The sequence below is a fragment of the Colias eurytheme genome, chromosome 5, assembly GCF_061535395.1.
Source record: "Colias eurytheme isolate Ceu_HAF_F1 chromosome 5, ilColEury1 Martin Lab GWU primary, whole genome shotgun sequence".
Lineage (NCBI taxonomy): Eukaryota > Metazoa > Arthropoda > Insecta > Lepidoptera > Pieridae > Colias > Colias eurytheme.
In genome coordinates this window covers 4,333,318-4,358,119 of record NC_142984.1, presented here as the reverse complement: position 1 = coordinate 4,358,119, position 24,802 = coordinate 4,333,318, and the positions used below count along the sequence as shown (strand labels likewise).

The window sequence follows — 24,802 nt, the reverse complement described above, 5'->3', positions numbered from 1 at the left end:
TCTATTCCCTGAGCGTTAGATTTAATGTCCAAAATCACTTTACCAATGTAATAATCACTGACAGGAACAAAACTAAACTTATTTAGGCCGAAACGATTACTCGTAAAGAACCTAAGATCGTTCTCCTCCACGTGGTTAGATCCCGGTACATTTAAGAAATGCTCATTAATGCCATCAGCATCACATAGATGATCAGGGAGATACGAACCGCATTTGAAATTCGGAAGTACCGATCTTTTTAAATTTTTCCACAAAACTTTACAATTATTAAGGTTGGAATTAATGTCTTTGTCAAAATACGCCTTTTTTTCAGAGAATAATGTTACATTTGCCAGCTTTTTCAACGATTTATAATCCTCAAATCTATTTTTATCCTTAGTTTTACGGTATCGAGTGTGAGCATTGTCGCGTAACTGCATCAAATATCGAAGATTTGAGGTAAACCAGGGAGAAAACCTATCTCTTAACGTGACCGATTTAAGGGGCGCATAGGTATCAAACAAAGCTATTATATATTGATTCAACAAATTAACCATAGCCTCCACATCAGACAGTCTCACTATTTCATTCCAGTCAATATCATTTAGCGACTCATTAAAGTCATTTACATTAATGTCTTTTAATGGTCGGAAGGAGAATTTCTTTAGAGGAGGTTTATTTTTTTTTAATTTGAATTCAGAGACGATGAAAGCATGGGCTCCGAGATCAGGTATGTAGTCAACAATTACACTAACAGTAGCTGCATCACTACAGACGACATCAATAAGAGATTCACTATGGGAAGTAAAATGGGTGGATTCACTAACCTGATTTTGCAGTTTTAACGAATTCAGGAAATTTTGGAAACGAAGTGTATTTCTATCATCAGGGCACAGCAAATTAATGTTAAAATCTCCAAGCAAAATGAGGTGAGCAAAATGAGGCATTTCATTATTGAATGTTTTGAATTTTGATGAATTTCGTTCAATCTGACATTGAATTAATTGGAAAGTTAACATTTTGTCTTGTAAACATAACCTATGAATAATTAATAGTCTACATAAATAATCTTTAATACCTAATAGAAAAAAAACAATATTGCTACCTACTAAATTATACACAATTTATATACCTATTAAACGTATTATTTTTTTTTTCAATTCCTAAGCCACCTATTGTGGTTGGTGTTAGCAGGTTGTAGAGTCCTGTAAGTCCTTACCTATAAGCTTTTATGTGTAATATAAAGATAGAGAGCTTTATTTGCATAAGGTACCAATAAGTATTATTTTTACCTATGTCTTTTTAGTGATGACATATTAGTTATTGTTGCTAAATTTAGTTCAATAATTGGCAATGAAGACCATTAAAAATCAGCCTCAATTGTTTGCAAATTGATACATACTTAGTACAAAGTCTATGGAATAATAACACTTTTTAAAATTGATGTAATAAATATTTTATTTATGAAGTTGTTCATAAAATGTTGCCTTTGCCGTTAAAAGGTTGTAATAGATGCAATTAGAATCGAAACAAATAATAATCGATAGTCAAAGAATCGATTCCAATAAAAAGTTAAAAAATCCAATAAGTAGAAGTAAGAAGCCAATTAAATGATGAAGAATATAATATATTTCACTTGACTAAGGGATAATATTTTAATTCTAAGATATGATATTAAAGCACTGCATACGAAATAAATTCTAAATTAAACTCTTCTTTTTATACCTATATATTAAAATTGAAGAATAGAATTCTTAGATTCATACTTTTGTAATTTTTCACGAAGCCACAAATAAAGGAATGGAAGAAATAAAATAAATTATAAATAGCTTTAATTAAATACAAACTTCATGTCTTAATTAAACATGAGAACTGCATTATAATATCTGGACCAAATTCAAAACGTCTTCATATTAAAAAAACAAATTTCTTCGATAAATACTTAAGCATCAATTCAGTACCTACTTGTAACACATTCAGTACTTAACACTACCATCTCAATTAATTTAATAGAACAATACTTCGTAGGTATAATATTGGTGTGAGTTACAAATATTATTTGTTGAGATAAGGTAGGTACGTATGCGCGTGCGCAGCTATTCTTATTGGATTAATGTTCTCATTGGAATAATACTTTACAATTTTCTGTTAACTTCTAACTAGATTCACAGTGCAATTTTATTAAGTTTATCTTTTTTAATATTTTACATTTCTGGGTAAATAATATTCAATTAATTATAAAATAATCCAATTATACTGCAATGCCTTCAATAAATTCAAAATACTATAGTGCCATCTATTGATGAAAAGTTCATAATTAAAATTCTTTACCATTTCGTTTTGTGTTGCTTCTCACCAATAGATGTCACTTTTGAACAGGTTTTTAAAATGCGTGTGTGATACGATAAGTTCTTATAACTTAGTTTGAGCATGTTACTATAGATGGTGTTGATATAAATAAAATAATATATAAGTAATATTTTTTTTCATCTAGGTCTTTAACGTATTCAGTATGTATTTAACGTTTGAAAAAATATTATTGTTGAAATTATTGTTTTCGATATGAATAGGTTAATATATTGTATTGCTTTACAAGAAATAGTGCCAAGTATCATATTTGCAAACATTATTTCCTTCCTATAACTATTATTTCCTTTGCCTACTTAAAAGTAGGTATAATAAACGCTCGTCAAACTGTTGACGCCAACTCATGGGCCCTCTTCACAATGGGCAGCGTTGGGCAATCATAATTGTAGCTGTTTAGGTATCCATATTCGCCCTGATTGCGGCAAACATGGAGGAGTATTTGTTGGGCCACTGTGAATAGAACCTATTTGATAATAGGTACCATCAATAAAAGCACTTATTAAAATAATGTTAAGGCCAACAAATAACAATTTAATTAATTTTCTTGATAAGCTATCCATTGATGTTTTTATCTTATTCATGAATGTGCTACAAGACTACCGACCAAGAAATAACGTGATACCTAGGTAGGTATAATAAGTAGGCTATAATACCTACTTATAGATCAACCACGGTTCATATAAAAAAATTGTTTTTATAAATTTATCGTTCATTCAGTCAACAGCTAGAAATAAAATAAAATAATAAACAAATAATAAACAAAAATTAGTAGATAACAAATTGATCATTCTATACTACCTACCTCTGAAGTTGATAATCCTTCATCATGTATGCATCGGTTAACAAATAAAATACATTTGTTTTCACAGAATATAGGAAATGTAGATAAGTAAATATGAAATAGGTACATTTTATGATGTTAGTATGAAACAAATGCCAAATCCTAAACGATTCCAAAGTTATTACCGATGATTTTAATAATTTCTGAATACTCGTATTATCGATACTCGAATATTGTATTCGTAGACTATTAAAAATAAAATAAAAATATGTGTGAACAAACATACTTAACACCCTTTTGTACTATGTATGGTGTCAGGTTCGAAGGATCAGTGGTATTTAGTAGTTTTTACAATAAATTACAGATGGCGCTGCTAGAAGTTAAGCATATTCTTAATAGATGGCGCTGTTTTAAATAAAATTAAAACGCAAAATTAGAGCGTTTATTCATTGTAATATTTATTACTTTCAATATGTACATATTATGTGCAATAATTAAGGAATTTGTCACAAATGAATAACAGTAACTGTACGCATATTACAGGGGTATGATAGCTTGTATGTAAATGAATTTGTAGCACACTGAGATTGTGTTTACTTATGACTAGTAGCAATTATAAAGGTGTCGGTGTCCGTATCACATCGTAAATCACATCTGCGTGATATAACAATTAGCCGGTATGATAGCAATGTTAATTAAACTGCAATAATACGTGAATGCACACTGCATATTGTTCTTGCGTTTTATCCTCCTGGAGCCTGCGGTCATATATACATTACATAAACAATAAAAAAATATTTCAACGCCATCTTTTGCGTATATGCGGGAATAATACCTCAAATCGATGTAGTGGTATGTCATCCACTATACTAATCGGTTTTTGGTTTTATAAGTGACAGTGATTTGAAGTATTCTCATTTCGAAGTTGACGATGGTTGTGCGACGGCAAACACGTGGTCAGTAATCTTACATTTCTAGTGGAACCATTCGTATATTGCAGTATATCTTTGTATATCTAATGATAATAGATATTATTTCAGGAACAGCAATAGTTATTTTGTAAGATAAATCTAAAACTTGTGAAAAATAAGAATGTTTTCTTTTATGTCATACTGGTAAGACATTTGGTCTCAATTCTTGCCAAATTGGTATTGGTTACAAGGGCCCCATGTATTACCTATATGACATTATTTAGTTTATGTTACAGATTTTATTATAATTTTCAAGGATTATAAGATACTGAGATCTACCAACACCTGGATGGGTCAAATATTGACCAATATGATGGACCTATGGAGTTACTTGCCGGTTCTTCTCCATAGATACTGCTTTCCGAATCGATGGTAAATGTTAATACTGTTGGGACGATTCAAAATTGCTTTTAGAAGAAGTCTAATTGAATAAATAAATGTTTGAGATGAAGATAATCCCCCAAATGATACCGATGAAGCCGCCCAAATTCCAGAAAATTATTCTTCTTCCATTTGTCCAAGGAGATTGAGTCATTTCAGAACAGAATCGTCACTATGCATGTGATCTTCTGTTGTTGGCAGACCATCTCGGGGACGCACATGACGTGGACCAAGCATCAGAGGAGGCTGACCGAGAAGATGGATTAGAAATTAGACCTAGGGGTGGACGTGACAATATAAATACACCGCCGCGCCGGTGCAAAATACTTGAACTGGTCGTTTCTCACCCTTAAAAATACCTAACTTTGAACCAAGGTGCAAAAAATAGACACAGAACAATGGATAGAATAATAAATATTTAGATTCAAGTTTAAAAATATATAATAACTAAAAAAACATGTAGTTTTTCTTCATTTTCATAAACTTATTACACTTGGAACTGGGACCCCCTGTAATATATAAATGACATAAAGAAAATCCAAGTTTTCCGCGAAAGATTTTTTTTCCCATTTTTTTGAATATCTATAATTGCATTAGAACAGATACAGCTAATTTTTATTAAAAAAGAAAGAAAAAATAATCCTGGGTCTCAGGAGGTTAAATTGGCGTTTCAATTAATTTGTGTGAATATTGTGAATATTTCAATTATTAATTATACCGCCTCTAATAGATACGTACCTAATTATGGCACGGTTGATTCAATTGATGCTAGATAAAAACCATTTTTATACTGGATAAATTTGTACTCAATAACAGAGCAATTTAATTTATATGTTATAATAGAAAATTGAGATTAGGTACTTACAATCATCTTTCACACTTTGATTTGAACGTAGGTACACACTCTAGTCACTTCTAGTTCAATTTTTTTGGGATATAGGTATCTAGTGTAAAATGTTTACGAGTTATAATTATTTGTGTTCCATACTAAAAAATCATTTCATTCAAAATTAAATATTATTCCTTACATACAAGTAACATACCTAAATAATGCTTAATAATATGCAAATGAATGTTAATGAAACATTGAATCCTAGAGAGACAATAACAAACACGGACGCGTGGAATGTCCGGCCGCGGCGTTTTGATTGCGTTACATTTAATTGATAGCTGGCTTTGATTGCCAGATTCCTGCCGGCTCTATCAATGTGTCGTACCTTCGTATAATTATTACTATATTTGACATTGTAGGGTAAAACTCAGGTTTTACCCTAGGTTTACCCTACAATGTCAAAGATAGTAATAATTATACGAAGGTACGACACATTGATAGAGCTGGCAGGAATCTGGCAATCAAAGCACATATAGGATTAAAATTCGATGTTTATTTTTCGTATTACAAAATATAAAACAAAAACAATTGAATGGATTGATACCATATAAATATAATTGTGTATCTCATGTTTTGATCTCATGGGATTGTTTTATTATGTAGTTGATCCTTGGATGATGAACAATAATACACCAGACGAATTTATGTAATTAGTCTGTATTAATCGCAGATGAAATGGTTCTGAATTTTAGCAGCTAAGAATCTTCGTAGGTAGCTCTACATACATACCTTACTTTTCCTAGCTAAAATTTGTATTCATATTTCTTTATCAAAATAAATGTCACATTCCAAAAATCTGCACGTGTTTCAAACCTCTAGAGGTGACCAGCATTATTAATACGATGCGTGTGAAAAATAAGCCCAGAGTACAATGAAAATTAGGTAACTTGCTTGATTAAATTACGAACTTGGGGAAGGTAATTAGTCGTGTACATAGGATTTCACTCTGAGTGTCACACACCCGCATTCACTCCTGAGAGTCGTTTTGACGTCACTTTGATGACGTAGAAAAATTAACCCGAAATTTTATTTGAAATAACGACTGTCTATTCCCCGTTGGGAGAGTTACAAATGTACATACTCGATATGAACATTTACGTTTGTATAAAGTAACTTTTATGAAAGTAGGTAGGTGATTAGCGTTTATTTTATTTGGGTTTATTTTTTGATAACATAAGCATAACACTAGATTTATCTAAGAGCATTAAACTTAAAAATTATCATGAAAATAATTAAATGTGGTCACGCCAATATAAAAAATATACGTAAATATATTCTCGATATGAAAGTGTATATATATAAACTAATATTGTCTTTAATGGAAAGAAGTTAGAATTGGGATTTAGATCTCATGTAGGTATAGTTAAATGGCAAGGTCTTTCATTAAAACTTATACATAGAGAATGTAAAGCTAAATAATAAAACACAACTTATACGAGTAACCACGTAAAATATCAAAAATCTTCTTCCGTATATTACGTCCAAACGATTTCAGTACCAAAATAAATCAGGACCACTTTATTCCAACAATAGCGCTAATTGACAAATAGTGGAAATGATAAATACAAGCGTCAGATATTTTCTTAAAATACACCCTTTGATCGTCATTTGATTAACAGCACTGACTGTCGTTCGCGAGCCGGTATTAATAATATTTTTAATTTAGCCCACATTCTATTAGACCAGTATATTTTAACTACCTATGATTTATCTCGAAATTCACACATACTGATTCACGGGTGGTTTTTTGGCCAATTCACACACCTCTTATGTCACTTGATGTATGTTGGATTGTTTTATTATACACTTATGCATGGGCGCGATTTATCTTAAGACGTTTCGTTTGAAGTAATATAAATGTCACTTAGTACAACTATTTGGCTGTTTACATAGTTTTTAGATACCTAATACATAATATATCTTCTTTAAATACCAGTTACCAATTTTTTTATTTCTATTATGTATATATTATGTAGTATGTAACAACGTTTTAAAATGGGTAAATTAAACACCAAGGTTACATGCATTCTATCCATATCAACAAGTCATCTTTATTATTGTAAACATTCAAATGCACGGTAATTTAATATCCTACGTGAAGTTAACTAATTACGCGGCACCTTACCTAGAAACTCCGAAAGGGCATGAGAACGTTTCGCTTGTGACTCACAAAACCAGTTACGAATAAATCAAAGCAGGTTATCAAATTATCAAAAGCACGTAAGACTGTTAATTTCCTCGTCGGTCAGTTTAAAGACATGTTCCTTGAACTGGGTCGAAGATCTTATCTTAACCCCATAATTGCGGGCTAGAAACATAAGCGTCGTAGGTACTTCACAGATAAAAACTGAGTGGACAAAACGAGTAGATACTTACGTAAGATCGTGGATATCATTTCATTTCTCGGTAAAGAATAGTAATTACTACAATGTTGCCATGAGATGTGTACGATAGGCTTTTTACAGTAATTAAGGTATCAGTTTGGTACGCAAGAAAATGTCGTGAATTTTAATTAGTGCAAAAATGCAGCTGCCGTCGACCTCCCCCATGCAAGCGATTCTTAATCCCAAAGTTTTTAATGAACATTTCTATCATATATTTATAAGTGTATACGCAAATTGGACAAAGCTAGTGGCTGGAATGTAAATGGAAATTGAAAATTAAAAAAATGCGGGGTCCGTCCCGCTTGGGGAGCGCCGAAATCGTAAATTTAAATTGTCCATCCCTCAACATGCAAATTTTTTCGAGAGAGCCTTTCAATTCAAACCTAATGCGAAGTACAATCGCTTATGAATTCATGTAAAAATATAAGGAGATTATAATAACAATTACCTACTTTGTATAGCTAAATTTAATGTTGGGGAAATTATTATTAAAGCGAAGCCTAATTAATCTTCTGGTCGAAAGGAAAACATACAACAGATATTTCCATTCAAAATAAGCACTATCTGATTTAGCATATTATTTATACAGTAACCGCATAACAAATAGCATCTGCAAGGAACATATTGTCTAGAGAGACGCCGCCATCATTAACTGTCGCTAATGAAGCTTGAGCTTTTGAGTTTTAAATAACTTGCCTCCGTTCAAGGGGCGGTATCAGTGCCTTGTACTTTACTATGTAGATTTTTTACTTTAGGGAAATGTTTAACAAACCATATCAACATTTTTGCGATGTGACTTTATGAGCACGTCCATATTTTTCTTCTCAGTCTGAACTCAAGAGTAGAAGTAAAATATTCAGTAGCGATGTAAACAAGGAACAAACCTTTATGGCTATGGCTTCATATTGCGTGTCTAGTTTTTATTGTTTGTGAATTCCAGTAGCTGTCGCGTTAAGTACGCTATAAATTTCATACATTAAAACCAGTTGAGTGAGATCTTGCGATAAAATTGTAGATACGGTGATACTCGCCTCTCGACATACGAATTAACGTCATTGTAAAGTTATGTCGCCGGTCTCATGCGCGGTTGTCACTCATGCTTCATCAACTGCTTGGAAATGTCGAGGCTATGACAACAGGTCAGCCACATGTCGAATAAGACGTGACAGTATTTCATCTCCCTGTCTCATTTTTGAGGAACTGTTTCCTCTGGCAAGACAAAGACGAACGTCTTTCAGATTCAGAAATGCTTCATATATTCATCTAACGAACAGGGGGTCCTCACTATAGACAGGTTGTCGCTAAAAGCGTTTACTCAAAAGTTATGCGGTTTATTAACGTCATGTGTGTTCTAATCGCAGGACACGTGTCAGTCTGTACATCGCCAGGTCGATGGCTGTTTGTGATGGCTCTGGCGCAACTAACTGCGAGCCCGCCAATAAAAACATTTAATCGATCGATCGCTCGATGATTAATACCGTGAAAAAAGGGTTTAATAATAGATTTACTAAGTGCATTCACCTTTCTTTGCAGATTCACCGAGTGTCTGATGAAAATTCACCGTCCGTGCGTTCTTCGTGAAGAATCTGCGGGCTCGATCGCTGCCGTGTAGTGAATGGAATCCGAAGTGTGTGTGTGACTGATAAGGTGATAGTGTCGGCCCCGGAGGCCGAGAACCTGCGACGGAAGATACGGACGCGAGCCGCGCGGGCTGCGGGCCCGCGATGAGCGCCAACAATTGCGACAGCATGACATATTTCTCAAACGCTTACATGCCAGACATGAGGAACGGAGGTGGCCACGACCACCAACAAGCGCACGCGCACTATGGAGCGGTGCCACAGCAGGGGCACGAGATGGAGGGCTGCGACCCGCAGCTCAGACCCGCACAGCACCACTATTCCGCGCAGACAGCACCTGGAATGCCCTACCCTAGGTTTCCACCGTACGATCGGCTGGGATACTATCAGCAAATGGAACAGAACGGTTACCGACCAGATAGTCCATCGCAAATGGGTCACATGGGTCCCAAAACAGATGGATATGGACCGAACGGTCACCAGCCACCTACCCCTGCGGTCTACACGTCGTGTAAGCTGCAAGCTGCGGCCGCAACGGCGGGAGGAGTTCCTGGAAGTCCGCCGCTGGAGCAAGCGCAGCAAATGCCGCACCATATGCACCCGCAACAGCATATGGTACAGCACGGTGTTCCGCCACACCAACAGCACCTCATGTACCCGGTGGATGACATGCAGCATCAGACGCAGATGCCGCCGATGCACCAGCAGTCCATGCACGCGCAGCAAGCGCCTCCCCAGCAAGCGCCGCCAAACACCAATGCGTCGCTACCCAGCCCGCTGTACCCTTGGATGAGAAGTCAATTCGGTGAGTACGCAAATATCCTAATTATCGAAAGTAAAAACGTAGGTAGCTGTGCAAAAACAATTTCGCCACTCGCACGCATTGATGAGAAACAATGAGTGCCAGAAACAATGAAATTCCTTCTGTGTAGGGATTATTTATGGGCTTAACTGGCGTTCAAAAGGAATTTCACTTTTCATAAAATTTACAACTTCCAACACAAAAGCGTTCACCTTCTGTTTTGCTGACACCGATAGCGAACAATACGCCCTCAAGTTGCGCTACCGTCTCCTACTGTTTCTGAATTTGTCTGGGAACTAATTTATGGGCAGGTTGCTTGATTTAGGGCTTTTATTGTAATTTGCAACACTCACTTTCAAACTGCATTAAAAATTTAGTGTAAGTCGAACAATCGCGCGGGATACATTACTTATTTGCAGTAATGTCAAGATTCGTAGTTATTTGTTAAAATTGCGTAGTACCTACTTGTTTTATCAAAAAGTGTTAGCATTTTAATGTGATAGGTTAGAAATATAAATTCAATATCTGTGAAAGTGAACAAATAGTAAACGATTGCTTACTTAATGATAATTAACTGTTTTTATTACCTAGAGAAAAAACAAAGTAAGTATACGATAGTTACATATTATATTAAAATAAATAGGAAATAATGAACACGTTACATCCATACGATGTTTCAATGAACACAATTGAAATCATTCAATTATGTTTTAGAAATACAGAAGCAATATATATCATAGCACTTAACTGAGTCCATTGGCAGACAGAACTTGCCAATTTATACTCAACTCTTAGAAGCAAACTGTTACAAGTTTGTCGAACTTAATTAATTTCAAACGTTTGATGAGGCAGAGATGGATTTCAACTTTGGCTTTGTACTCCGTGCCAAATAATGGCAGAAATGTAGCGCTATCTAATTTGTTTGTCAACATTTATGAATTACAACAATGCTCTTTGATAAAACAAGATTGATTTGTTGAATTTGACTATAGATCTTCATTAATTATTTAGAAAATGAATGTTTGAAATACAATTGATGATAACGTCACGACCTTTTAAACTTTATGAATGTATTAAATACAACGAAAACAAATACGGTCTCCAATTGAAAGAAATTTATCTCTATAACGCATTAAAAAGATTCCTTTTCTTTCCTTTTTTTAAAAAGTTTTCCAATTCCTGCACTGTGATAACTATTCTCTGCGATCGGTGGACAGGTTAGTGCTATCTATGCCTCCGCACCACACACAGTTCTACGGTGGCTCTTTTTCCGTAAGGGCTACCAGATTATGGAACTCCCTGCCAGTTAGCATCCGACAAGCTCAAACGCTGTCCACCTTTGCCAAACAAGTCCGAAACCCCTACTTGAACTTGGCATTTAACTCGGATTAGTAAGATTAATTAATTTATTTTTTTGTGTTTTACTTTATTTTTCTATCTAAACTACAGTATGAGTTTATGTATATATATATTATATTTATTATATTATATTTATTATTTGAATGTGTATTATATTATATTATATGTAATACATATATATATAATATTTTATATGTATCTCTTTCATAATATTACTCCACACAGTAGGTTGCCTGGAAGAGATCACTCTTAAGTGATAAGGCCGCCTTCTGTGCTGGACTAGTTTTTAAGTTTTAATTTTAAGGATTAATTTGTATGCCAGCACAATAAAGTGTAAATAAATAAATAAATAAAAAGAGAAACAAAAAAAACTTTCAAGTACATATATCCATAACATTTTCAAACAAAAAGCTAAGTAACAGATGACAATGTATTTAACGTAAGAAAAATACCATTCGCATACACTTGAGCTTGTTCTGTTTGAAGTACCTTTAAGTTCATAGCCTACTTGAAACAGTTGCCTTATTTATCATTTTCAAAAATTGGCTCCCGAAAAAACTGAACCAATGTGACGTCAGCTTCTGAAATAGACAGACAAGTTCTAAACAGACAAGTTGATGATTACAGTATGCTACACCTACTCTGTAATACGTAATAAAATCCAGCTGGCTTTATATACTATTTTAATTATATCTGTACTTTCGTGGGGTAGTGTAATGATGTACAATATTGAGACTTGGTTAGAGTAGACGCAAGTAGCATTGCAATATAGTTTTTATTTAACACGTCACATAGATCATTCTCATCATAAACAGCTTTGTTTTGGAGCATTAATTGCTTTTGGTTTTTCTTGGTTACACACTTTTGGTAGAGAACAGTAACCTATAAAATATTTTTTTTGCACTCTATACAATTTTTTTATCAAAAATTTGATTTTCCTGTAGGTTTGATTTATACATTCCATTTACAAATTGATTATGTAGTTTTAAAATGAAAACAATGTAATTTTAAGCATGTATTTCGTGTACAATTAGTTTCTTACAAAAATAAAGTGCATTTGAACATTTAAATACACCAGATCCAATCAATTCAATCAACATTCAAATTCAGAGGAATTCCACGTGAAACATTTATCGTACATTGACGAATAGCACAACTGACTAACCGAATAGAAAGATAGACCCACCTAGTCCGAAGGTAGGCTGCGATAAGTCGCTCGAATTGAGGTGGAATGGAATTATAATGGAAACCTCCCCCACCCTGTCAGCAGCCGCGTACAATGCCGAATGGACGGCTTGTTACATTTCATTGTTCAGTTATCAGGCCTCAGGCTTTTGTGTACGCTCGATGATTGAGTACAAGAATTTGTTTCGGGCCTGCCTCTGATTTTCCACTGCCGCTGAAAGCTCAAATCGTTTGGTAAACGGTATACAATTACAAATAAATGCCAGTTATTGTTTTATTTGAATGATTCTTAATCAATTAGGATTATTACCTGAGAACACATCTATTTAGTCTCTTTTTAGTATTTTTAATCAACTGGTCAACTCACTTTTTTCAATCAATCGGTATTACTATGATAATAGCACACTCATTTTCTTCCTTTTGCTTTTTTGAAACAATCATACATCACTGCTAGATACATTTAAGTAATTTGGTGATGTATTTTTTCTTTATCCAGAACATTCAGATGTCATTAATGGCAAAGTCTAATTTAAAATTGATTACATTTCAATCACCATTATATTCAAGTTATAAAATTCCTATCCCATTTACGTAACGCCATATACATCGGTTGAGTTATATTATTTTTTCAAAGTAAAGAACAGTAAATATTTCCGAGTTTTTCCCATTAGGTACTTCCTTATCAGATAAGTTCCATTGTACGAACTTACCTTTGATCGATTCTCAAACGTCGCTCCTAACAATGACGACAAATGTGCCCCTAGATTGAAGTTCCGATTCTTTTCGAGGGTTGATTTTCTCTTTTCACTAAATAATGAAATAAAAGATTTGGTCCTTACAGATATCTATTACTTCGATTCAACTGCTTGACAAAAGACTGCTTAGAATTTAGTGTAAACCTGTGTTCATTCATTACAATAATTGTTAATTGTTATTCAATATATCCTTATACTACACGTCATTATTTAAAAGAATCAATTAGGTAATCGAAGTCATCCAATTTGCATACAGAAAATTTTCTCATGTCTCTGACATTAAATCATGGAAAAACATAACGTTATGTTTTTATTAGAAACTAAGAGACCGTTTCCCTCGTTTTCAACTTCCCCTTGTATTTACACGTGCTGTTATTTGCATAAAGATTTTTTTATTTGAGGGGTGCAGTAAAAATACATTTCTAATTTTGTTCACTGCCAACTTTCCGGTGTAGTCGTGGTTTAGACGTTGAATGATTGCCTTCGATCTAATAATATTGTTTGAACTGTTCTGAAGTAAACTTGAAACATTCCTCGTCAGAAACAAGGAAAATATTTTAAATTATCCAACTGAATTACAAATTATTGAACCTACGTACGTACCTATTACGTATTTTCTGTCATGAGTATTTGTCCAAAGAAATTATCTTATATATAAAAATGAATCGCAAAATGTGTTGGTAAGCGCATAACTCGAGAACGGCTAAACCGATTTCGATAATTCTTTTTTTATTATATTTCTTAAAGTACGAGGATGGTTTTTATGTAGAGAAAACGTAAATATGTTCCACGGGCGAAGCCGGGGCGGACCGCTAGTATATAATAATTTCGTATACCTACACTCAATAAATAATTCCTTACTGCAGAGATATTCAGTTTTCATAAAAGCGTTAATATTGTCCTCAATAATTGTGTGAATATTCTTTTAAACCAGGAATTAAAAGATACGCGAATAAAATGAATTGATTCAAAACCTTGCAAAAGGATGCAGTCAACTTAAAAGCTCCCGTTTTAGTTGCGCTGTATATTAATAGATGGCGCTGATAAATAAATATACAGTTTGAACTTTCGAGTGTATGTCATAATAGTGTTATAATTTATATTTATTTTGACAAATCGAATTGATTAAATATAAATAAATGAAGAAAATTTTAAAAGTTCATTTTAAATAAATTCTAACGTAGATCTCCTTTTGTTCTTGGCATTAGTTATTATATTGTCATGGCAGATTATGTAATATTTTTTGATTCAACTCAGAAACAAAAAACAGTTTTTGGAGCTTATTAAAAAACCATTATATCTCATAATTGTATACCCTCATCGGAGAACACCAATCCCATTAATTTACGTCCAGCGAAGGATGACGCACACACACATGTTTGAAAGGATGTGTGTTGACAACGGCTGATGTATGTGTGCAGTGTGTTGATATTGCCATACTTTAATATTTGAACAAAATTGTGACAACTTAAGTATTTTGGGCACTACATGTACTGTATACTATTTATGGGAAATTTGGTTTATGGAAGCAATATTTTAATTACATATTAACTAAGACGGAAAGGCAATAAAAATATTTTCACCGTAATATAGAAATAGAACCTTTAGTATTAGTACGGATTTCCTTCCTGGTTTTAGTAGCGTCGAGGTTACTACGTAGCTTAGTGACGAATGAAAAATTGGTTCTACCTAGATATAGAAAAATGTAATCATACTCAAGTTTAATAATCGAAATTTTAATCTATTTAGCTGTAATTTAAATCACAGCCAATAAACAATGTAAATAACATTAACTTTTACCTAAGTATCTAGGTATTTTCTTTTCAAAACCACCTCTTCAAAAAATGTAGAGCAATATTATTAAAGTTTTCACTCCAATGCATCTGCAGGCAAATTTTGTTGACAGTGCTGGCAACATTATTAAATTGCTGTGTTCCTTTTTCCATATCGCCATCTCGCTCTCGCTCTAAGTGAGGTAAGCTTTACCCTACATTAATTAAACGTCGAGATAGAACGCCAATCAAACTTTGACCGCCGCTAAGCCGATGAAGCCGAACTTATTATATGGTATTAAAATTCCATTTACTTCGTGAACCGTTTCAAATTGAAACAGAAACGTAATAATGCGTAAAAAATACATAACAAATTTATGAAATTGCTCCAATTACGCTATTAAACATAGAAACTAATAACCATCTTTATTCACAACCGTAACATTAATAATGTAATACGAGTAATTGTGGTCGCTTTAAGTTCGTGTAATGTTAATTCTATCATCGCCAGCCTTATTATTGTGATATTAAAGTACGTGTCATTAGTCTAGTAAAAAAGCATCCCATCACATGGTGGGTACACATGTGCGAGTTGACAGAACATAAATCATAAATATATACGCGTAGGTAGCGATATCGACGGAGGAACGGAAAAAACCCCTCGTTTCCTGCCCAGATCACACATGACCGGCCTGTCTATCTGCCAGACCCGTGTCAAATATTCTCTGGAGCGAAGACCGCCCCCACTCGGCTTTGGGGAGACCCCAGGGGACGCGTTGTCCCGCAGCGAAGCTCATCTTGAAGCCCTAATGCGTTCCACGACTGTAACACATACACGAAGCTGAGCTCATACGCCTCCCACACATCGAAATCAGCTTTCAGATAATCCATCTCGATTATTCTTTCTATCGTTTCTTATTCAGATTGAAGTTTTCTTTTTCATTAAGATTTTCGCGTCCGTGACAGGCGTTGAAAAATCACCCTCGCCAGCACCTTTCATAACTTTTCGCTTCGTGATCCAAAGCAATTACTCACATTCTATCGCCTTCTCAAATATTCATTCGTGTTTTGCCCGCTGCAAATTATCTTAATGGTTCTAACAAACTGTAATTATGCTAGAAGGGATCGCCGTTTCGAAAGCTATTAGGTATTGTATTTTTATGCGGCGCACATGTGATTAGTTAATGATCATATTTTCAATTTCCTCAATAGAAACGTTGGTCGGAAAACGTTGGTTATTGAAATGGGGATTATTGATCGATGTCGGTGCGGGAGTTGGAACGAGGCGGAGGACGCTACCGGTATCCGTTGACAGGCGGAGTCGGGCGCGGAACAAAGCTCCGGCAGCCTAACAAAGACGTCACCGGCCATGCCAGCGACGCGGAGTTATGGCATCCATTGTGCGCAACAATACCCAACAAACGAGTTTGTATAAGCTATTAGGTACGCGCATTAATATATATTTTTTGTTCACCCGAAAATTTAGCATTCCATTACGAGGGAGAGAAATGAAACGCCCGCCGCATGAATTATATTAAAATATATTTGAATATTTCATTTGACACCTTTTTTGCGGGCGGAATTTCGTTCAATCCCCGGCTCGGCGTAATTTTTAGCGTTCACCAAAACGAAATTTTCGGTGAATAACATTCCATTTCGGATGCAAAACACGACGGGAATCAGCGTCGACACAACACTGACTGATGGCTTTGTATTCGCGATATAAATTCTTTTCGAGCTCTGACCAAATGTTTTTGTATGATTTACCATTTTAACGTCAGCATATATTTCAATGAAAACATATTATATCTGATGAAGTTTACTTTAAAATATTTTATTCATAGTGAAATATGTTTTCAGAATAAATCTTTATTATCGTAAAAATTAACTTACCATGACGAGAATGAAATGTTTAAAATATAATATTCTTTTAAGGCAAACATTTTAATCAGACCAATATAGTAGACTATTTTTACTTAACCCTTAGCAGGAAGTGGTCATTCAGAAATAATTTACACAATCAAATGTACCTAACAGTACCAATCACGACAATCATGGCCTACACAATCCTTAACTGAGCTCAATTTTACTCAGAATATCTTTACCTATTCTATTATTTTATAAAATACCGTTAAATAATTAAATAAATAAAAAATACAAATTGAGATCTCACGTTCACATCAACTTAATTTTTTTCTACAATAAAAACATTGTTATAAATATTAAATACCATAATCTTTACATCAATCTCCAACTTTAAAAACACATCCATAAAATCCGTAGTATTTTTATCTCTCATTTTATCTCTAATTTTTGCTCAGAAAATGTTCCCATTCTCCCAACTAGCACATAACAATAGATTCTATATAAGTGAAGTCATTAGGCAGGTTCGTATATACTGAACTGCGAACGCAGATTATGTCTACGACCCGCCCAGCCACGGGATGATTAATAACCTAGCTTGAAAGACTCCCACATTTTTGTTTTTTACCGTTCGTACGTATCGATCAATTGTTTCATTTCCTTGTAATCAAGATTCGTGTTTCCGCTGTGTTATGGAATGTTTGGGGTGAATTCGAACAAATTACTCTACATATATATAATTATGGTTTGCTTGATAACAATAATGATGAGAATTTTTAGTTTTTACTATTAGGTTTAAAGTTGTTATTAGTAATCGTATGAAATGTTAAACTAAGTATTTACTAACAGTACAATATACGAGTAATGCATCGTTGTAGGTATATAATCGTAATAAAAATGACAAGTATTTTTGTAACTCTCTAGTCTATAGTATACACTATTGAAAAAGAGGGATCGAAGACAAACCACTGACATAATACCCAATCGGGTTAATGTAGCTTTTATTATAATCTACATAAAATGTGTTACCAAAATACTTATAATCGCTGGTTTGCGTGCCTGCATGGGTCATAATATAATTACTTTGGACAATATTGCTTCGATTATCTAGATAAATTAAACAGAAAACGTTTCACTTCTGTGAAGATTTCAAAATATAAAAAATATTACAGTTATTAAAAAAGGAGCGAAGCTCAAAATATTCCGTTAAAATCAAATCATTTTATATCGAAGCAACTTAATTACCTTCGTGTAAGCAATGAAGCCTTCAACTTGAATCCTTTTTGCACGATGCTGTATCAATTAAAATTATAAAGCAGCTTTAACCTTCGCCAACGAGTTCTCTGGAAACCAGCAATTTTATTTACGACGTGTAAGCGTTTAAGAGAAATTGCATTAATCTGAATAACCGTTTGATATCATGTACGATGTTGCAATACACTGAGTGCCGCGAACGTTTAAAAGTGTCGTAACTTTTATATATCGCCGAAACAATTGTAACTATATTACTCAAGAGATAAGGGTCTAAATGAAATGTCATAAAAGTTTGAGTTAGTCGCTCGTGTCTGGCCGAAACATATGAAATTGTAGGACATGAATTATGGATTGTCGATATCGCTTCAAGCTGTTGCTGTATTTTTTTCGTATTTCTCCGGCGCGATACCGCAACGAATTAAATTAAAAGCTCTTTTCACTTGTCATCCCTTGATGAATTTGGTATTTAGGATTACACGTTCGGTGTGTGTTTGTTTATTTTTAGCGACTTAAACATTATGAATTGTATGTTTAATCAGAGACTGAACACATTAAACTTCTTAAATATGAAATTGCTTCAATTAAGAAAGCTTGGAATAGTACACAATACCAAATATTTTTGGGGTTATTCTCAAGTGTCCAAAATGATTACGTCGTGTTTATTCATAGCTTCCGTTATAACATCATTGTTCCTCTTTTTCCTTGAATACTCGAGAAATGTAAGAAATACCATCGTTTACCTCTACAGTATCGTAATCAGTACAAATGCGATCCCAGATACAGGCCGGTCAATAATTCAACACGCACTTTATCCGGATAAATGTAACACTACAGGTCTCTAGATTAAGTGCTCTGCGGAGATTCGCTGTAAATAGTCATACTTTTATAAACCTACACATATTTTATAAAAATAAAATAAAATTTAGAGGTGTAAAATCAGAGGCTCAGAAGTCAGAATCAGAATCACGATGATATAAATAAAATACTATGTATAAAACTAAGATATTAGAAGTATGAAGTAGTGAGAAATGTTTGTGAGTTATGGTTTTCTCTTAAGGAAGCGCTGTCGGAAGGAAATAACTTTTCTGGTAAAAAATGTCCCTCTTAATTATTATTGTTTACTCTAGCGATACAGTCCAAGAAATGAGTAATCCATGGAGCTATATTATAAGAGGGTAAATCTTTTCCCCAACTAATCTAAATGATAACACTTATCAAGATCGATCTCGTCACTGCCGTCACGTGTGTCCACGGACCCACGGTAAAGTAGAGCGGAGTGTGATTCGCCCCTTAAATGATTTACGACCGCGGGGCGACACATGCAACGTCCCTGTAGATGCGATTTTTATGTAAACGGGCGGTTAGTCGCCGCTGTTTGAACGCTCGTTTACAAAACGTATAAACGTTTCATTCAAAAAGCGATTTAGGAAGTGCAGTTAATCATGATGCTACAAAAAAACATCACTTAAGATAAAGAATAAGAAAATGTGGTTGTATAGGTTGTACATTGTATGTCATTTATATGAAGATTTCAATAGTTCTAAAACTACATCTACAAAATAAGAAAGTTGTACAATTAAGCAAGCTGAGCGCATCTTATACCTCTCAAACGTGTCCGCCTAATACTCTTATTACGAACGCTTTAAATCTGACGTTGGGATCATGTTTTATGCATCTGCGAGCGCGATGAAACCGCCAGTGTAATATATAAAGCCCTATGGGAAGGGGATTTCATGAGCTTTATTGTGTATGATTTTGTTTTGTGCACGAGATGTGAGATCTTCGAACGTGTATTTATTCTGCGCGCTCTTTAATTGCATGCTTTTATTTCTCCATCACCGGAGCACTCTCGTATTGTAGTTTACAATTTAATCCGCACTGGTTCATGCTAAAGAAATATCAAAGACAAAGAAGTCCTTAATCTAAGTTCTTTATCTATTTTTAGGTCCAACAACACCAACTGGTAAATCGTGTTTATGATTTATGATTAGGCTACATGTTATCTGAAATAAAAAACTTAGTACAAATAAAATAATATTATTATATTACATATTCTATGTGTAGACGGTACCATCAAACGTAACCTACAATTTTAAATAAATAATTTGGATTTGGTCCCTCGAATTAATTTCACGAATTGTAATCAGGCCACCGGACGTAGCTATATGCTTATGGTATCGCACGCGAACAGAATACCAATTGTCATTTAATACGAACCAATAGTCGATATCCATTGGACAATATAATTTACATTCTTGAATGCGTCCCAAAATCCGGGTACGATGAGGCTGTTATCAATTTCCTGAGCAACAAGTGGGCGATAATTTTGAACCCGTGGCTGCATAGCATGAGTACTTGAATCTCTTACATTTTTACCATTTAATACAATATGATTCTGCTGAACGTTTTCGTTGTATATCGCTTTGATTTATTGCATCTTTTGTTTTTGCTTGGAAGAACTTTTATTTATGATTATTATCATTGTAGAGCCATTTTCATGATTAAATAAACGGCTTTCCCTTTTACTAAAAGAACGTATCGATCGGATTGAAGATTCTATCGTACTACCAAATTTTATTCATAGTTTCATACTGAATTAGCAAATTGCGACGTTGTTTGCATAACATGCTTGCATGCACAGCTGTCGTAGCTACGTTTAACTTTTTTGAGGTATCATTACGTTTTTCCAAGAAACAGTAGTTAACATGGCGTTATTCGCAATGTTCCTCACTTTCGTGCTACAAATTCTTCGAAGTTCGCGTGCCGATCTTGTAATGCAAGCTGTTTTGCGTGATACAGAAACGAAAATAGTAAAACGAATCGTGTTAGCTTGAATTTTGTAATTTTCAATTTCATTTGCGTACTTTATTTTGTTTTGACCTGAAATTGACTTTATTGTTTCCAATGTTTCGGCTATATGTGGTTTAAAATATTAAAAGAACTACGTATTCCTTTTCACATAAATCGTTAGGCAGACCATATTACTTCTTGTGTATGAGAAATAAATTACGGCGGCCAATGCGTCTTCTAAACCGTTTATAATAGGCTTCGCATCATCTCAAAGAATAATGGGTACAAAATAAAAAAGACTAAGGGCATTTTAAATTATTTTAATTGGCTTCGGTAGCGCTTTAAACCGTGTCTTCGTATAAACACAGCTTATGACATATTCCTGCAATATTGCGTGCATTTATACGACAACGGAACGATCTATCAGAATTAATAAATTATTCATACTTTTGCACCTGATGCATGCACATTCTATATATCGATCATCTCGAGGAAAGTTTTATCACTGACGAATTAATATTCATTTGAAGAGAATTTTATGGGCAAATGAGTGTTTTAATTTCTTTTCTAAAATATTTTTCAGGGTACCTATTTGCAATACTAAGACTCAAAAGTTTAACAGTCAAAGTTAATTATTAATTCTTTTAGTTTAACATTCAAATAATTCCATTGAACAAGAAATTTTACTTTACCATCAAGATCTAGATAGCGAATAAGCTTTCAAGTTCAGTTTGTCCAACGAAAAGAAATAACGAACAAGCAAAAACAATTAACAAAGTGATAAGCTCAAAACAATTTTCAATTAACTCTGTCCGATGTTCACTGTTTACAAATAACCACCATTTATCAAGAATACCTATGCAGTTTTTAATCTGGCGGGTTGCCTCGAGGCGAATGATTAAAAGCCTACCTCCTGTTACTTTTCGGAATTAACGTTTTTTTCTGTCTAATTTCAGAGCGAAAGCGGGGCCGGCAGACGTACACGCGGTACCAGACGCTCGAGCTGGAGAAGGAGTTCCATTTCAACCGGTACCTGACGCGGAGGAGACGGATCGAGATCGCCCACGCACTCTGCCTCACTGAACGGCAGATCAAGATCTGGTTCCAGAACCGCCGCATGAAGTGGAAGAAGGAGAACAAGACCAAGGGCGAGCCGGGCTCCGGAGACGAGCCGGACAACATGAGTCCGCCCACCTCGCCTCAGTAGAGCCTCCTCACCTCGCGATCGGTGAAACATCTGTTTCAGGTTAAACGACGGCCTTCAGTGTTCATTTATTTTCATATAAAAGTTGTGCACCGGTACACGAATCTGAAACGACGATCGTTACGGAATTACTAGAACAGTTTAATTTGTATAAATTGTATGTTGGACTTTTCATAATATTACATTATAACTAATACGTAACTTAGTGACTTGACATAAAGAGTAATGATAGTGTGATGAAGAGATTTTTACAATTGTTAAGTATAAATTAATTTATAGAACAATCTCAATACCAATAATTACCAAAAACGCGGTATGTATAAAACTGCGACTTTATGTGATTTCATTATTTATGTAGTTGGAAAAAATCATTATTTGAAATCTGATGAATGTGTATTCTTCTCGATTGGAATGATAATTATTTTAAAGAGCTTTGCTTTCATTTATTTTACGAATTTATTTTGCAACAAGTCTTTTATAATTTATCTAATTAGAATGGTTTGTTTTCTTTTAATGCGAGACGAGCCCTTTAAAATAATTGAACAAAATTCTTTATTTTAATGATATTGACATAAACAAAACCGTAAGGACCTCTTATAATTAACCATTGATAAGAAGGCAATTAGTATCGATATTGTTATTATTTAATATATTTGATGTTTTATTTCTAATTAAGCTATCGAAGTGCTATTCTGTACATATAAAAATGATAATTTGTAGATTTTACGACTATGTACAATTGTTTTAGTGTGAATAATATTTGATATAAATGATAAGTTCTCGTTCTATCTCACGGCGAGTATTTATTTTATTGTGAATCTTCTCTGATTTTGATTTTTACTTTGTCGAGGGGAAGGCCAGTTTTACAAGTGCAATGTATACGATTTTCGACGACACATATACGTAATTATAATAACTGATAATAATCTGATAGGAAATTTATATAAATGTAAAATTATTGCGAGTACGACATATGATTGTAATTTATTGAAATATTAATTTGTAATGTCGAACCATACAGACGTGTAAAGAATAAATGTTGAGACAGAGAAATTCACTGAAGGTTGTAATAGTTAAAGTGGAAAGTTACCTTCAATCTCGTAGGTGCAAACTTGATACTTATTTTTCTCATAATCTCTATGAAAAGTAGGTACGGGACATGTACACAGTATACCAAAGTTAGGGAATAAACTTGGTTGTTCAATGTAGACCTTTAAAGAGTAGGTACGTCATCGAACCTTTCATATACAAGTCTTCGAGACACGATAAATGGTATTTTTATAAAATCATTGCCTAAAGAAACCGATATACGTAAAAAATTATCGAACATAATAATATTTACTTGTAACATGTTAGTTTTACTAGTAAGTACTGTTAAAGGTGTGATTTTGTCGGGATTCACGTTATACGTTCTTTAAACTATTTATTGTAAATTGTTTTTCACATAGTTTGTAGCTAGCAAAACTTTCGACTCTAAACTGTCATTGAGCCCGTTTCTTATACATAATATATTTCTTTTTAATTTGTGCTGTGTTCGTTAAGTAAATGTAAATTGTATTAACTGTATATTGTCGATATAATACACTATATTTATTTATTGATTCGCTTAACTAGATTCGCTTTTCAATACTTTTACTTGATTGGGTATGTTTTTCTATAGATATCTGGCTGGGATTTATATTCTTTATAAGATTTGCTCAAGTGTTTCGTTTATTTATTAAGCCGAATGCGCATAATATAATGTGCTAATAATTAAAAATAAGTATAAAATATGTTTGGCAATTTGAAATTATGCTTCTTTAGAAAGTTGTACCTTCCTTATTGAATCTACCTACTTCTATCGCCTATATGTAATAATGTACTTATACAATATGTTTTTAAAACTTTATTTAGCAATGTGCAATTTCATATGATCCCTTGCCAGATGAAAATTTAATAATTGGTTTGTAAAATTTTATAAGAAATTAATTAGGTTTTTAAAAAATAAGTTCTCACTCTAGGTCTATAGACGCAGTCCTTAAACGTTAAAAGAGTCCGTAGAAAGATTGAATGAATCTAATTTGGACAATTTTATTTACCATTGTGTCCTATCGATTCGAAATTTATTGAAATATAACTATAATTAGTAATTTAATAAGGTTAGGCGAGACGATATTGTCATAAATATATAAATACATGAAATTAATAAAGCATAATGATTGTAACGAAGATTTTTATTGATTACCTTCACTTTAAATTTGTTATACCTTCTGCAAGCAATGCAAGTATTTTATAAGAATATGCTACAGAACAATTTAAGATATCGATGGTTATACTTTATTCTGAAACTTGTGTACAACAATGAAATCTGCTCTCAATTGTTACAAAAATTTACACATCATAATATTGTTTATAATTAGATTTAAACTTTCCACAATACACACCACAGGTACATTACCTATAGGTACCATGGACGGGTACATTATAATATTTATTCGAGTCTA

General features: G+C 33.7%; 1 protein-coding gene across 6 annotated transcripts in view; it reads left to right on the top strand.

Moving 5' to 3' along the window:
- LOC149908415 (homeotic protein antennapedia-like) overlaps window positions 1-24,518 on the top strand; it is a 165,836-nt gene extending 141,318 nt beyond the window's left edge. For all 6 annotated transcript variants that reach the window (XM_090101877.1, XM_090101880.1, XM_090101878.1 and 3 more), the window contains 2 exons: window positions 9,289-10,140; window positions 22,072-24,518. In XM_090101877.1, the coding sequence (XP_089958003.1) occupies window positions 9,480-10,140; window positions 22,072-22,322 (912 nt within the window). In that variant the 5' untranslated portion in view covers window positions 9,289-9,479 and the 3' untranslated portion in view covers window positions 22,323-24,518. The remainder of the gene's footprint in view (window positions 1-9,288; window positions 10,141-22,071) is intronic.
- The last annotated feature ends 284 nt before the right edge of the window (window positions 24,519-24,802 follow it).